Below are 15,654 nucleotides of genomic sequence, written 5' to 3'. Positions count from 1 at the left end.
TTACATTATTAAATTAAATAGTATACGATATTATAAATCTGAAAGAAAACCTGAAAATGCAAGCATGTACTGTATAACCAGAGCAGATGCTTCTTAAGACGATAACTTTAATGTGTGTAATTCATACAGTAATCAAGGCCTACCCACCAAAAAAAGACCTGTCTTGATTTGGAAAATAGTATGCTAAACAGTAGTTTAAATCTGCAGGGAGCATAAATTATCAATCAGTAAGTCTTAAATGTCTTTCAGACTCTCGATATCATAATACACTTTGGTGACAACAGTAGAACATTAGAATTATTCTGTTGTTTTATAAGAAAATGTAATGTGAACAGCAAAATTTAAATGATCTTGGTGGGGGCTTTCCATTTATTATGCCCCTGTCATGGACCGATCATCACCTCCTGCGGCTGGTCTTCCATTTTGCCACCCCCGCCGTGGGGGTACGGAGCCAATTAGATGGTACCGCCCCAGACGCCTAATGGATCCTGATAGATTCCAAGCGGCGCTGGGGTCCCCACCTGCCTCCATTGCTCACAACTCGGCGGATGCCTTAGTGGAAGCCTGGGAAAGGGCAGCCACTGAGGCACTTGACCGGGTTGTACCCTTGCGGCCCCTGACCCGGTGCAGATCCCAGCGAGCTCCATGGTTCTCCGCGGAGCTCCGGGAGATGAAGCGTCGGAAACGGGGCCTAGAGAGCTGCTGGAGGTCCAGCCGATCTGAACCCGACCGATTGCGGTTAAGAACCTACATTAGGTCTTATCTCGCTGCGATGAGGGAGGCGAGGTGTAATTACTTCTCCACCCTCATCGCGTCCGCAGATAATCGCCCGGCCGCCTTGTTTAGGGTGACTCGCTCCCTTCTTAATCAGTGTGGTTGGGAAAGCTATTGTGTAATGAAATAACAATACACAATGCTAATGACAATACTAATTAAGGGATGTTTAAACTCTTTGTTTTACTGTGTTTAAAAAGTAAAAAAAATAAGGAATATGTTTTCCACCTAGATCTGAATCTCTTACAAGTTCTCTGCCATAATTTTCTGTTGGCTCTTTGCACCCATATTATTCCTACAACAATTAACAACACAATTACAATATGCATATTTTTAAAAAATCAAAATCACAACATATACTAAGTATACATTGCAGGAAAAGCTCATTGAACATCCTAGCCCAGCACCCAAAGGATCAACCAGGTCTTGAATGTATTCTTAAAAATAAAAACTAACAGGATCAGGATGAGTCAAATCTTGGGGTGAATGTGGAGATGGCATAATCTAATAGGTCATACAATTTGGAAGTCAATGTCAAAGCATTGTCAACTCTACTTTGGTAATGAAACATTTTGGGAATAAAACTAAGTTCACAAGTGTCAGGTTCCCAACAAGAATTTTCTTTGAATGTATTAGCCAAAATCTGCTTTGTACACTTTCCACCCATTGATTCTGTCATGACACACAAAATCTAATCCCCTTGCAACCTATAAAGTTACTCCACTAAATTAAATACATACATACATTCAATTTCTATGACTGAAATGGGAAGCCATAGAAAGTGAATGAATGAATTTAGTGGAGTAACTGTTTGGCGGTTGCAAGGGGATAGCATACTATGGATAGCATACAATTCAAAAAAATATATTGAAAAATACTAAAACATTTAAAAACAATAAAAACACTAAAGGAATAAAACACAAAAAAACATCTAAATTAAATATACATATACGGGTAACACCCAGGGGGAGGGCCTTCTCAGTGGGTGCGCCTGCCCTCTGGAACCAGCTGCCCATGGAGCTTAGGACTGCCCCTGACCTCCGTTCATTCCGCCGGGACCTGAAGACCTGGCTCTTCGAGCTCTCTGGCCCAGGCTGAGAATTTTAATTTTAATTTTAATTGGGGTTTTTTACTTTTTCAGGGACTGTTGTAATTATTTAAATTGTTTTTAACTTTTGTATTTCTTGTTTTAAATACCCTGTAAACCGCCCTGAGTCCTGCGGGAAAGGGTGGTATATAAATCCAATTAAATAAATAAATAAATAAAATAAGAGCAAGATACTTGGCCACTTAGTAACATAGCCAGGAAACAGGGCCCTTGGCACATTCAGCACCTTGGGCTTTGAAACATAACCAGGTTTTTAAGGCCTTACAAAAGGCTAACTGAGTTGGGGCCATTCTGATCTCCAAAAGGGAAGATATTCCTTAGGGTAGGGGCCATTGCTGAAAAAAACTCTTCTTCTGGTTATAGCCAGCTGATACTCTTTGGCCTGGCGGGGTTCACAGCATGCCCATACTGCTCAAGACTTGAAAAAAAGGTGATTATCAGTGCTCTGTTAATTATCAGTGATCTGTAGTCCATTCCAACCATGATACTAATTGTTCACAGGATTTGATGACTGCTTACTATATCTGCAACCAGATCATATCACAAAACACACACACACAATCCTGCAACAAATACAGATGTCCAATAGCAGAGCCTGCTACCAATGCAATGACATTCTGGCTTGTACCAGAACAATATACAGAAAAGAATGTAGTGTTGTTGAGTCTTTGGTGCCCTCACACTGAGCTTGATCGTTTTGCCTGCAGACATTTCATTACCCAACTAAGTAACATCATCAATGCTAGTCCTGCACTCGAGCACTGATGACGTTACCTAGTTGAGTAACGAAATGTCTGCAAGCAAACTACCAAGCTCAGAGAGCACCAAAAAGTCCACATTTCAACCCTGAGCTACTGACATTCTCTTCTGTTGCAACAGTGGTTGTTTCAGAAATAGCTCTTTCTACAGAGAACAGTACAAATACGATGCCCTCTTTAAGCGGCACACCCCTGCTTAACCCGAAAGTTGTCATTCCCCTATCCAAGAAATCCAGAAGGGGAACTGCAGCGTAAGGCGACATAATCAGACTTGGCGATTCGTTCGGTTTGCTGAGGCTGGAAGGAACCCGACGGTTTCCGGTCTTAATCAAGTTTGTAAAGGTGAGAGGATTGCGGTAATCGTTGAGTTTTGCACAGCGTTGCTATCTCTTCCGTCACCGCTTCGTTGGGCATCATTTTCCCTTCCATACTTCTGTGAGACGGCAGGGGAAAAGAAGAAAATAAGTAACGTGTGGGGGGGGGGAACACCTCCCGGACTGCAATAACCCGGGCAGCGAAAAGGAGAGAAATAAGAAAGTGAGACAAAAAGCCTGTACGGTCGTCCTAAGTAGGGGTCTTCAAACTTGGCCCTTTTATGACTTGTGGACTTCAACTCCCATGCCTGACTGAGGAATTCTGGGAGTTGAAGTCCACAAATCATAAAAGAGCCAAGTTTGAAGACCCCTGTTTAACGTTTGCAGTCCGGATCTGGGTAAGCCCGGGCACTAAGCTTGAAGCTAATGCTACAACGTATCTGTCGTTTTTATCCGATTGGGCGTTCTCCCATTTTCTGTTGTAGGAGTCTGGACTATAGTGCTAACGCACTCTGCACTTACTCAGAAGACCTACTTTTTGCTTATCGAATCTGGGAATCCCCATTCTCTCGATGGCCACATTTAAGAGAGGATTGATGGTGGCGGGGGGGGGGGGAAGGAATGGGATGTATTGTTTCTCTTCCGCTTTGTTCATTTCCCCCGCTAGGCTTGGCAGATGGTTTCTCCTCGCTTCTAGGAAAATGAATTGTCGCCGACACGTGACACAAGGACCCGTTGCTAGGAGACGAGAGTAAACGCTACAGTCCGAGGTGGAATTGGACTGTCTGGGAGAAGAGCGGGGGTAAGGAGGCGGGAACTGGGGTGGCGGGAGTTGATGGAGGGTTTGATCCCGGAGGAGAAGGGAACACGCTTCTACCTCCTGGCTGCCTCTCTCCCACGGGGTTCCTTCCTTGAACCCGCCACATGCGAAACTCCCCTCCTTCCAGGGTTTTTGCTAGCTGGGATGATGGTCTCCAGAATCAGATCTTGTTACTGTCTTATCCAGATCCCAGAATGCTGACCCCAGTTTCCGTGCGATGGAAGGATATGGATTCCGTACACGCTTAGGGGTGCTGTCTTTATCCTTTACATCTTTCAAGGTTAAACTCCAGCCTTCAACAAACAAACACAATAACCAGAATTCAGTTGCAAGGGAGTCTTAGTCAAATTAAGTCAACTTAAGATTTATGGAAGAATAAACCTCTAGTCTGGGTGGCCAACCCTGATTCAATCTTGTAAGATTTATTTATTTTTATTTACATTAGCTATAGCTTCGAGATCATTGCATATTGACAGTATCCTATAGTACTCACAATAACTAAGAAAAACAATACAGGAAGCTCAGGAAAGTAAAGTAAGGTGTATGATTTATATAGTTGCCCATCTCAAAATTATCAGGCATATATTTATTTATTTATTTATTTATTTATTTATTTATTTATTTATTTATTTATTTATTTATTTTATTGGATTTGTATACCGCCCTATTCCCGTAGGACTCAGGGCGGTTTACAGGGCAGTTAAAACCAAGAATACAAAAAATTTAAAACAATTAAAACAATTAAATTAAATTCAAGCCCCAAGAGTAAATCTAAAACCCAGTTAAATTAACAACCCCACAGTCTGGACCAAACAGATCAAAGAGCCAAGTTTCAGGTCCCGGCGAAATGAGCGAAGGTCGGGGGCAGTCCTACGTTCTGTGGGTAGTTGGTTCCATAGGGCAGGCGCACCCACAGAGAATGCCCTTCCCCTGGGAATAACCCACCGGCATTCAGTAACCGGCGGTACCCTGAGAAGGCCCTCCCTGTGGGGGCGCACAGGACGATGGGAAGATGATGCCGGCAGCAGGTGTTCCCTTAGATAGTCCGGACCCAAGCCATTTAGGGCTTTATAGTTCATTACCAGCACCTTGAATCTCACCCGGAGGGCAACCAGAAGCCAATGTAGCTCACGGAGAAGAGGTGTTACACGGGAGTATTGGGAAGCTCCCATCAAAACTCACGCGGCTGAATTCTGCACCAGTTGAAGCCTTCGGGTGGTCCTCAAGGGCAGCCCCATGTAGAGGGCATTGCAGTAGTCTAACCAGGAGGTCACGAGTACATGAGTGACTGTACGTAGAGCATCTCGGTCCAGATAGGGACACAACTGGCGCAACAGGCGAATCTGGGCAAAAGCCCCCCTGGTCACGGCTCCTATATGATCTTCCAAACAGAGAAATTATAATGATTATAATGATTAAAATTCTGAAAAACTCCTCCAACAAATCATTTGTCTATCTCTAGGGGTTTTTTCTTCAGTAGCCTTGTCTTTTTTTCAGTACCAATTCTCTAATCCCTCCATTTCTTGTTCTGCTGTTTTTTTTATCAGAGTTGCTCACCAGATATTCCAAATTTAATAGCTTTTGTTGCGTACTACAGTACATGAACCATGTCTATGTGCTGACTGGATCTTCATGGTGAGGCAATATGCCTCACAACATCAGATGCTGGTGAACAAAAACAGAGCCATTGCATCATTGCCATTTTGTACATTTCCCACAGGAATTTGTCTGACAGATCAGGGGTGGAAACAGGATGCTATATTATGATTACAATAAGATTTTTTTAAAAAAAAAAAATCCTAATCTTTCTTTTGTGCAATCATACCTCTATCTGTTAAACTATTTTTGCTGCCTTCTCCTTTGGCCCTCAAGTGCATTTAAAGTCAAAAGAAGGCGCAGATGAGGTTTTCTTTAAAATGACTGCCCACTGACAGTCATTGCATTAGCAGCAAGAGATGTTATGATGTCACTTGACAGGGGGCAAAGGATGGAAGTTGGGGGCCTATTTATGATATAAAAGATGTATTGGGCCTATTGGGAGATTAATTTTATTGCATTTCCTGCTGGAATTGGTGGGAAATTGCATTATTTGGTATTTTGGCAGCATGATATTGGAAAGCTCCAAGAGATGAAAATAAGGGGACCTAAAGCCTCTGCAAATTGTTCTTGATTATAATATAGTACACTATAGGAAATTGCCATTATGCAATGGCTTTGAAGCCATAACTAATGCAGATGAAAAAATGCTTATTGCGACATGGTAATGCCATGTGTAAACCTTCCTTGACTATTGGTAAGATTTGCTAGCAAATCAGGTTAAAGATCTTGGCATTAAGTTACAAGTATTAAACATTTTGAGAGCACAATATCTGAAAGAAATATGAAAAGCCCTCAGGATTGAAAAACATACTGTAAATATTCACTTCATATGAAGCAAAAAGAAGACCTTATCTTTTGTGATTTCCATATTTTCAGATGACATTCAAGAAGTAGCATGGACTGACTTTGTTATTATTTAGTCACATTGTAACTTTTAAAATACAGTGTTCACTTTCTATCTATTAATTGCATGCAATAAAATACACACACACATACACACATATCCATATAATATTTATCTATTTTTCTTTCCTTTGGGAGGTTGCATTCAGATAATGGTAGTTTCTTCCTCTCAGTATTTGAGAATCATGATGAAATTGATGAACTAAATTACTTTTATAGACATAACTTTTATGATGTTTCATTTCTATATTTTATTTGTATATTTCATTTTCAAAGTTTATCCATTGCTAAGCATATGTATTATATAATTATTCTTACAAAATAATTCTGGAACTTCTAGAATTTTAACTTATATTACTTATGTCTTTCTTTAAAGTTAGACTTTTTGATTACCATGTCTCAAGAAGCATTTTTTAAAGTATTGTTTAGCTTTGTATCCTATACACTACAATGTTTGCATCTAGACAACAGATTTCAGTACCCAAGTACAGTATTGTGGCTTCTTAAATATTAACACTTTTAGTATGATGTAATCTTCTGAAGATCACAGTCTGTCACATGTAGTAATGGACTTGAAGTGATCCACCAAACATTATGCCATAATAAACAGGAGATTGTGGGAGTTTCAATAACTGAGTAGTATAACTATAATAGATCTTCAAGTTTACTTTCCTCCTGGATTATGAGCACATGCATACATTTATTTTGGCAACAGTTCCAAACTAGGTTGTTGCCATTGCTAACAGAGGAAAACTAGTGACTATCTCTGAAAAACTTTGTTTTAAGAAACCTGTCCAAATTTGAAACTTTTCTTTCCAGGACTTCTAGCCTGATTTGTCTTTTCCAGGACAAAAAGTATTATCCTTTTCATTGTTTCTTTGTTGTCAGGTGCAAAAGATCAGATCTATGCATATATTGTAGGTTCTATAATTGATTTATTGCTTAAAGCCTATGCATGGGAATCTTCTCAACTAACAATCAGCATCTGGTTGGAGTTAGATAAGGTCAATAGCACTGGGGGGGAGGGTTGTACTTAGTTCACTTGTGGCTACATAGGGATTCTAGGCTGATCCCTCTTTTCACTCTGCCTCCACATTCTGCCATACTGTTTCCTACATTTGTTGTCTCATTGCAAGATAAGAATATTAGAAGATTTAGTTGCTTCAGGGATTTCTGCTCTGCCTCTTTTTTATAGTAAACTTAAAAAAATACGCCTGCTCAGCTGCTATCAAAATTCTTAATTTCCCAAGAGTACTGTACTCTTGTATGTAAGTATTCAAGGAGCATCTTTAAAGTTATTGCATCATTATTTGCCAATGAAGTCATAATCATTATCCAGGTGATGCCTACAAATAACAACCCTTTCCCTTGGACATTGCTAGGTTAATTGGCTTTCCAGCTGTTTCCTAGTAACAGAATATTGTAGTTTGACTGCTGGGGAAATACAGAGTTCCTTTAACAGAAATGATGTTTTGGATGAAGATGCTAAGAGCGGTGTTATGACCATTTCAAATAATTTCAGAAAAATGGTCAAGATAACCCGCTATACTGATATCCCTCATATCTGTTCCAGCGTGTACCGTAACCTTAAGCCAAGCTTCCTGTACCACAGTAATTGACAAATTTTTGGGTAGTAAATTCTCCAAGTAACATCAGAAAAACAATTTAACTTTTTTCTTTCATCTGAAGTGAGCAGCATGGAGATTGTCTATGTTTACTTGAAGAAGCGCAGTGAATTTGGTCGACAATGCAACTTTTCTGATCGGGCAGCAGAGATCAGTGTGGACATTCAGCCAGATCCAATATTAACAACAAATTTTATTGAAAGAGACCCCATTGATAATGGAGTGCAGTGTGCTGGTGACATGTCAGAACATGAGGTAAATTGCAACTTCTACAGTATATTTGTTTCTGTCTAAAAGGAAACCATCCGATGAGATCAATGGCTTATCTGTATAATTTGTATAAGCAAGAAATGTAAGGTTATTGTTCACCAATGAATATAAAATTGATAATATCCTATCAAGTTGCTTTCAATTTCTAGTGACCACATAGATAGATTTTCTCCTTGTAAAAAGGTGATCTTTATGTACTGTAAACTTGCAGACAGTACAATGTGGGGTTTCCTTTTTTGAAACAAAAGAATTACTCAAAAGACAGGACCATAAAATTCTAATTCTTTATTAGCCTTCTTAATAAATAGCAACATTTTACAACATTATCATGCAGAACAGAAATATGTGTTTTTCATCCATCTTTCATCTGATCAGCCCTATCTAAGCACTTCCTAGATGTGATGGTTTTCCATAATTTCCAGATACTGTAGACTAATGCAGGATGAGATTATAAGAGTGGTATTCCACATATGTAGAAATGTCCATCTGGAGAAGCAGTTTTCATCTAGAAGCACTTTTTTAGATATCAGGAAGAATATCAGGAAGAATAGGAATGATGTAATATCTAGACTGGAACTCAATGATAAGAAAGCCACATGGCTACCCTCAAAAAAAGCAACTTTATAAATTCTTCATCCCTCAATTAATTGTTACCATAAGTGTTGTGGCTCCCTATAAGAAACAGTCTGTGAAGATGAAAAAGACCTTCCATTTGAGAAAGTTTGAAACTATAGAAAAGAGAAAAGACAAGAAAGTCAAGAAGCTGCTTATTTCAGTAGATATACGACTACTTGTCCTCTCCAGCATTATCTGCTGGATTTTGCGACCTTTATGATCACTAAGAATATCTTTTAAAACATAAAATGGTCAAAATACATTCAAGATAGGTAGCTTATTCTAACACAAAACTGAGATCTCCATTTGCTGAATTTATCTGCTATTATTTTTTTAAAAAAATTTAAAATTTTTAAAAAAATTTTAAAATTCCATTTATATCCCGCCCTTCTCTGAAGACTCAGGGCGGCTTACAAGCTTAGCAGTAGCCTTCATTCTCTGTATATGCCTGCTTGTTAGGGCTTTCACACACACCCCAAGCGGCATTATTACAAAGTCAGCTTAATTGCCCCCAACAATCTGGGTCCTCATTTTACCTACCTCGGAAGGATGGAAGGCTGAGTCAACCTTGAGCCTGGTGGGACTCGAACCTGCACTAATTGCAGACAGCTGGTGTTACTTAAGGAGGCATTAGCCCACTGCTCCACCAAGGCTCTGTATATGAACAGGCACCCATAATATGGATATTGTTCATTTATTTTACCCACCTTCATTATTTTTATAAATAACTCCATTTATAATGAGACCTAGTATTATAATGCAGTCCTAGAGGAGATCAACCCTGACTGCTCTTTAGAAGGCCAGATCCTGAAGCTAAAACTCAAATACTTTGGCCACTTAATGAGAAGGAAGGACTCACTGGAGAAGAGCCTAATGCTGGGAAAGATTGAGGGCAATAGAAGAAGGGGACGACAGAGAATGAGGTGGCTGGATGGAGTCACTGAAGCAGTATGTGTGAGCCTAGATGGACTCCAGAAGATGGTAGAGGACAGGAAGGCCTGGAGGAACATTGTCCATAGGGTCGCGATGGGTCGGACACGACTTCGCAACTAACAACAACAACAAAGTATTATAATGAGACCTAACCAGCTTATTAATACTGAACACAAAAACACAGAGAAACAAATTCCTCTTAGAAAAGCTGTAATTCTTACCCTCATATGCAGTATAAACTCACTTGCAGAAACTGACAATTTGCTTTCTTCATTGGATTCCTTTCATTCATGTGGCTGTTCATAGCCATGTACATCACATATCTCTGGAGAGAACCCCCAACTCTGTAGCCAAATACATACTCGGCATTTATAGTTGTGCCCGATCTTATTAAAGAATCTCAGATAGGAAATTATAGGAATAATCTGACACACTCCATGCTAAAGCCTTTGTGAATAGTTTCCATGCATTATTTTGGAAGGTCAGGTTCCAAAAATAAACAGCCAATTCTGGGTACAAACCTGCCTAAGATGAAAGGCAGTTTTGATAATAACTGATAAATATTTTTGTAATGTGTTGTTTGGGTGTATCTATTATTTTCACATCCTTAATAATTCATTCTTTATACACTGCTGTTCCTTCTCCAGGTACGATGCATGGAAAATTCAATCAGCCGTCAAGATGTTCTACTTGTGCTGCAATATTTATAACTATCACTATAAAGCTTTGCTGTATGTGTACACTTCAAAAAAGAAGCAAAAGTGCTGGTGATATATAGTATGATAGTGGTATTAACTAACACCCTTGATAACAGTTTTAGATCTGAAGCTTTTCGTGATGAAATATAAAAACAACCACAATCCAAAGATAGCTTTGACTTTCCTCTGTATTAGGTTAACACAGAAAGGTTTGAAATGGAAACCCGAGGCATTAACCACGTGGAAGGTGGCTGGCCTAAAGATGTCAACCCACAAGAAATGGAACAGACTATTCGTTTCCGGAAAAAAGTGGAAAAAGATGAGAATTATATCAATGTCATTACACAGCTTGGCAGTGTAAGCATCTTTGAGTCCATTTAGTTATATATTGGTCTGGGGGGGAAAAACCTTGAATATTGCCTTTCTTATTTTTTTCTTATTTTCCATCTTTGTTCCTATTACATTTACCCAGTGTTTTTTTTGTACAAGAAAAAGGTGCTGGAACTCACACATGTCATACAACCTGCCTTGCCTACCCTACAAGGTTCCATCCAAAAAAGGTGCCGGAACTCCGTTCTGAGCGTTCTATGAGAAAAAAAGCCCTGCATTTACCAAATAATCACATGGTCATCCAGAGATTGATTCTGTTGCTTTATTTAAATAGTTGATGGATCATTGCATCAAACAGAACAATGCCATCAATATATATGAGGAGTATTTTGAGGAGGAGGAGACAGCAGCAGTTACTGAAGAGGCACCATCAGCAAAAACTATTAATCTTTTCAGGTAACGGCTAAAAACATGTTTTCAAAGTTTGCTTTAATCCAGTCAGAGAAGCTGTTGCTAGAATGGTTGTTATAGCTATTGATATCATGAAAAAAGCAGCAGACTGTTCTAATATGTATAGTGGACATTGATCATACTAAATTATCTACACTCTGGTTGTAGAATGCAAGTTACTTCAAACTGTTAATTTTCTGATAGTCTGAAAGGAGAATCCTATGCCCTAAGGATATGTGACATTGGAAATCTTTTTTACTAGCAAATAATTCAAAGCAACCAAGGAAGATATAAAATGGCAGACTGGAGTCTGATTCTTCCTTTATCCTCCTTCCAACTTTCTATACACAGCTAAATGAAGTTGAAGAATCTCTGCTATTTCTTTTAAAGGTTAGAGAGCCATGCTAATCTACCGTAATCAAAAAAGTGACCCTATACAGATGAACAAACAGTAGCACAAGCATTTGTGAACTCAGTATTTATAGATGCAAGGAACTCTCACGGATTGAAGACTAATTTATGTATAGATACAAACAGCAGAATGCATGTGGGGTGGAGGAAATTGTGAACAGTGAGAGATAAACTTTCCTTCAAACTGAGCTTATTTCCTGGTGACCGCATGGATTAATTCATGTCATTCTCTTAGCAATGATATAAAACACCTACTCCTTCTTTCAGGGTTTTGGTTTTTTTTTCAATTTCCCAGTCCAGCTGGGAATTCCTGATGATTCATCCTCCAAATACTACTAGATCTGACTCTGGTTAGCTTTTCCAGGTCAGTCAAGGTCAGCTAGTTGCTGCCACCCAGATGGATTATGAATGAGACCAGAAGAAAATGAAATGCAGAAAGAAAAGATAGTAGCCTATTAAACAGATCATTTAATAGTAATAATCAATAACATCACATTGGTCATACACATTTTAGAAAAACCATAGCCTACTGGTCAAATTGCCTAGGTATTACCTCCAAGTAGGACAGGCCCTACTTTTTAATATTGGTTGCAAAAAAAATGAGGGTGCCAGCTTGAGATTTTTCTATTGGCATTTGGTTGCCAGCAGTGGGAGAATGGATCTAGTTATATTCTTGTATTGCAATGAAAGACTAATTGACACATACAGTGGGATAACTCTGCATTATTTAAATTTAGCTCCTTGAATGTAGAGCTGAAGCTTTTGATAAACTGTACTTCAGCTGTTCAGTGTTTAAACTATAATTCAGCTGTTTTGTACTACAGTCAACTAAGGAAAGTTCCCTTGTTCGAGATAATTATTCTAAACTCATTTGGTATTTTTTTTTAAAAAAATTCCATTTTGGCACCTATTTGTGCTAATTTATTGCAACAGAAAATCTCATATATATTTACTCAGTATAGACTACAGAAAAGAGTTGCTGGCAGCATATTGAAAACATACATCAATATTCTTATTTTATATGGCAGCATGCTATGTTCAAGTCATGCGGTCTTAAAGTAACTAATACTTTTCAGTGAAAGGATTTGTAGGCATTTTGGACTTTAAAAAGGACATTTTTATGTATTTTTTTCCACTGAATGTACTCTCAGGGGTCTTTTTAAAGCATGAACTGCTATTATTATTTGGATTTATATACCGCCCCTCTCCGAAGGGACTCGGGGCGGTGTACAGGGCAACCAAAACACTATAAACAACAGATAATGTATAAAAATTAAAATGAGATTAAATCAAATAGCACTAAATAAACACATTCTAAAATTTAAAATTTTAAAAAATTTAAGATCTAAAATCCCAGTCCCTCAGTCCAGGCCGGCAAGTTCAAATAGCCAAGTCTTCAGGTCGCGGCGAAACAAGCGAAGGTTGGGAGCCATCCAGAGCTCAACCGGAAGCTGATTCCAGAGGGCAGGTGCACCCACAGAGAATGTTCTCCCCCTGGGAGCCGCCAGTCGACATTCCCTGACCGACGGCACCCTGAGGAGGCCCACCCTGTGGGAGCGCACAGGGCGATGGGACGTTAACGCCGGCAAAAGGTGCTCCCATAAATAACCCGGACCCATGCCATTTAGGGCTTTATAGGTCATCACCAGCACCTTGAATCTCACCCGGAAGACAACTGGAAGCCAATGCAGCTCGCGGAGCAGAGGTGTTACATGGGAGTATCAGGAGACCCCCATCACAACTCGTGCGGCCGCATTCTGCACCAGCTGGAGCCTCCGAGTGGTATTCAAGGGCAGCCCCATGTAGAGAGCATTACAGTAGTCTATCCGAGAGGTCACGAGCGCATGAGTGACTGTGCGTAGGGCATCCCGGTCCAAATAGGGCCGCAACTGGCACACCAGGCAAACCTGGGCAAAAGCCCCCCTAGTCACAGCTCCTATGTGATCTTCAAAATTGAGCTGTGAATCAAGGAGGACACCCAAGTTGCGAGCCCTATCTACGGGGGGTAACACCTCACCCCCTATAGATAAAGATGGAATAGAATGGACAACCTGAGATGCCGGTACGCAAAGCCACTCGGTCTTGTTGGGATTTAGACGAAGCCTGTTCCTCCCCATCCAGACCCTCACCGCCTCCAGGCAACGGGACATCACGGAGAGGGCATCACTGAGTTGATCTGTGGTGGAAATAAAAAGCTGGGTATCATCAGCGTACTGATGATACCCCACCCCAAAACCACGAATGATCTCACCCAGCGGCTTCATATAGATGTTGAACAGGAGAGGCGAGAGGATGACAGATGTATCTGGAACCCATTTTTCAGAGAAATGTCACAATACAACCCATCTTAGCAAATGGATGTACCTTAAATGTATATTTGTTGGGCTTTTATATCAAAGGGACCCAAACCCGATTAAAAGAACTGCCACTCATCTCTCTTGGCACCCTGACCGAAGCCGGAAGTTGGCCGTAGCTTATTCCAACCTTGAGTTCCAACGGAGTTCAAAAGATATGTCCTATGACTCATATATATGGGACCTTGGTAAGTGGTGAAAAGACTGCTGTTATGATTTGTATACAGCATTAAACGAGCCATTCCTTCACTACCAGGAATGAATACTGTCTCCTTGTTATGGTCACCCTACCTGGTGTAAAGAAAGCAGACAGCAGGAAATATTTCTTTGTAACCAATGCTCCAAAAAGCAATAGGAAAGACAAGGAGTGATTGGATCACTTCATCCTTCTTTCACAGCTCCATTGGAAGAAGGCAGGTCTTTTTTTTAAAGGCCTGCTTAGAGGCTGATATCCTGATTTCCATATTGGGTACTTCTTTTGCTTGTACAGAAATGCATGTTACTTCTCAACCAGCTAATGATTTTATGGCTGTATATACAGATAATCCTTGACTTACAACCATTTGTTTAGTTACCATCTGAAGTAACATTGAAAAAAGATACTTATGATCATTTTTTCACACTTATATCCACTGCAACATCCCCATGGTCATGTGATCAAAAATCAGACACTTGATCACGGGCATGTATTTATGTTGGTTGCAATGCCCCAGGGTCATGTGATCACCTTTTGTGACCTTCTGACAGGCAAAGTCAATCTCCATCCCATTCATATTGGAGGCATCATTTAAGGAGTTTCCAGATTGAAAGGATTAGCGGGTGACATCACTTTTTTTGGGGGGGGAGACACCCGTGAGGGCTCCTTTCATGTCCCCATCAAGGAGCTGGAGCAAGTGACAGGAGCTCACACAGCACTACTTAGGTCTCAGACATGGGCTGCTTGCTAACCTCAACCCAGCGACCCAACAACGTGAGCCACCACACTCCTAGCAAAGTCAATGCGGAAACCGGATTCACTTAACAGTCACATTACTAACTTAACAACTGCAGTGATTCACTTAACACCTGTGGCAAGAAAAGTCATTAAATGGGGCAAATGTCACCTAACAACTGCCTTGCTTAGCAACAGAAATTTTGTGTTCAATTGTAGTCATACGTCAAGGGCTACCTGTATTGTAGAAACTCATCTCATGCAAACCAGTCTCATCTTTTCTTTTTTGCCTTTTGAAGCACATTCATTTTTCGGATGACTTTTCCCTGTTTTCTAGTGCAAGCAGACCGGGGAGCAGGGGTGACTTACCTATTGCACCTAGGTAGGAAAGATGAAATGTGAAAAGAGGAAGAATAAAATAAATACTTCATCCCTCGTTTCATGAGAATTGGAAACTTAGAGGCAAATATGCCATGCTTGTCTCTTTTCTTTCATATATCAATCTTTTTCTCCCTTTTGTTAGAAGTCCCGAATAAACCAGATATGGTTTTCCAGCCTGCTTCGCCTTTGGTTTGCTTAGAGTACAACCCCAAAGATTCACATATCCTAATTGGAGGATGTTACAATGGACAGATTGGTAAGGGAAATCGACAATGATTGTAAAAAAGAAAGTAACCTTACTCTTTCTTGATGAATTGCTGAAAACAGGATGAATTGCCCCTATTTGCTGTATCTATTTCAATCCAATTCTTTACTTACAT

The 15,654-nt window shown here is 40.0% G+C and overlaps 2 protein-coding genes across 2 annotated transcripts in view; one reads left to right on the top strand and one right to left on the bottom strand.

Annotated features, from left to right (window-relative positions):
• GPRC5C (G protein-coupled receptor class C group 5 member C) overlaps positions 1–15,654 on the bottom strand; it is a 420,745-nt gene that overhangs the window by 268,004 nt on the left and 137,087 nt on the right. The window lies entirely within an intron of this gene.
• The window catches only part of LOC310633610 (kinesin-like protein KIF19), a gene marked incomplete at its 5' end in the record, with an annotated part of 80,036 nt that continues 72,355 nt past the window's right edge, over positions 7,974–15,654 (top strand). Inside the window, 5 exons of the mRNA XM_083351411.1 lie at positions 7,974–8,156; positions 10,613–10,774; positions 11,082–11,203; positions 14,008–14,150; positions 15,417–15,530. Coding sequence (XP_083207537.1) covers positions 7,974–8,156; positions 10,613–10,774; positions 11,082–11,203; positions 14,008–14,150; positions 15,417–15,530 — 724 coding nt within the window. The remainder of the gene's footprint in view (positions 8,157–10,612; positions 10,775–11,081; positions 11,204–14,007; positions 14,151–15,416; positions 15,531–15,654) is intronic.

This window comes from Vipera ursinii, assembly GCF_947247035.1.
Source record: "Vipera ursinii genome assembly, chromosome: 2".
NCBI lineage: Eukaryota > Metazoa > Chordata > Lepidosauria > Squamata > Viperidae > Vipera > Vipera ursinii.
This window is presented reverse-complemented; position numbering and strand designations above follow the sequence as displayed.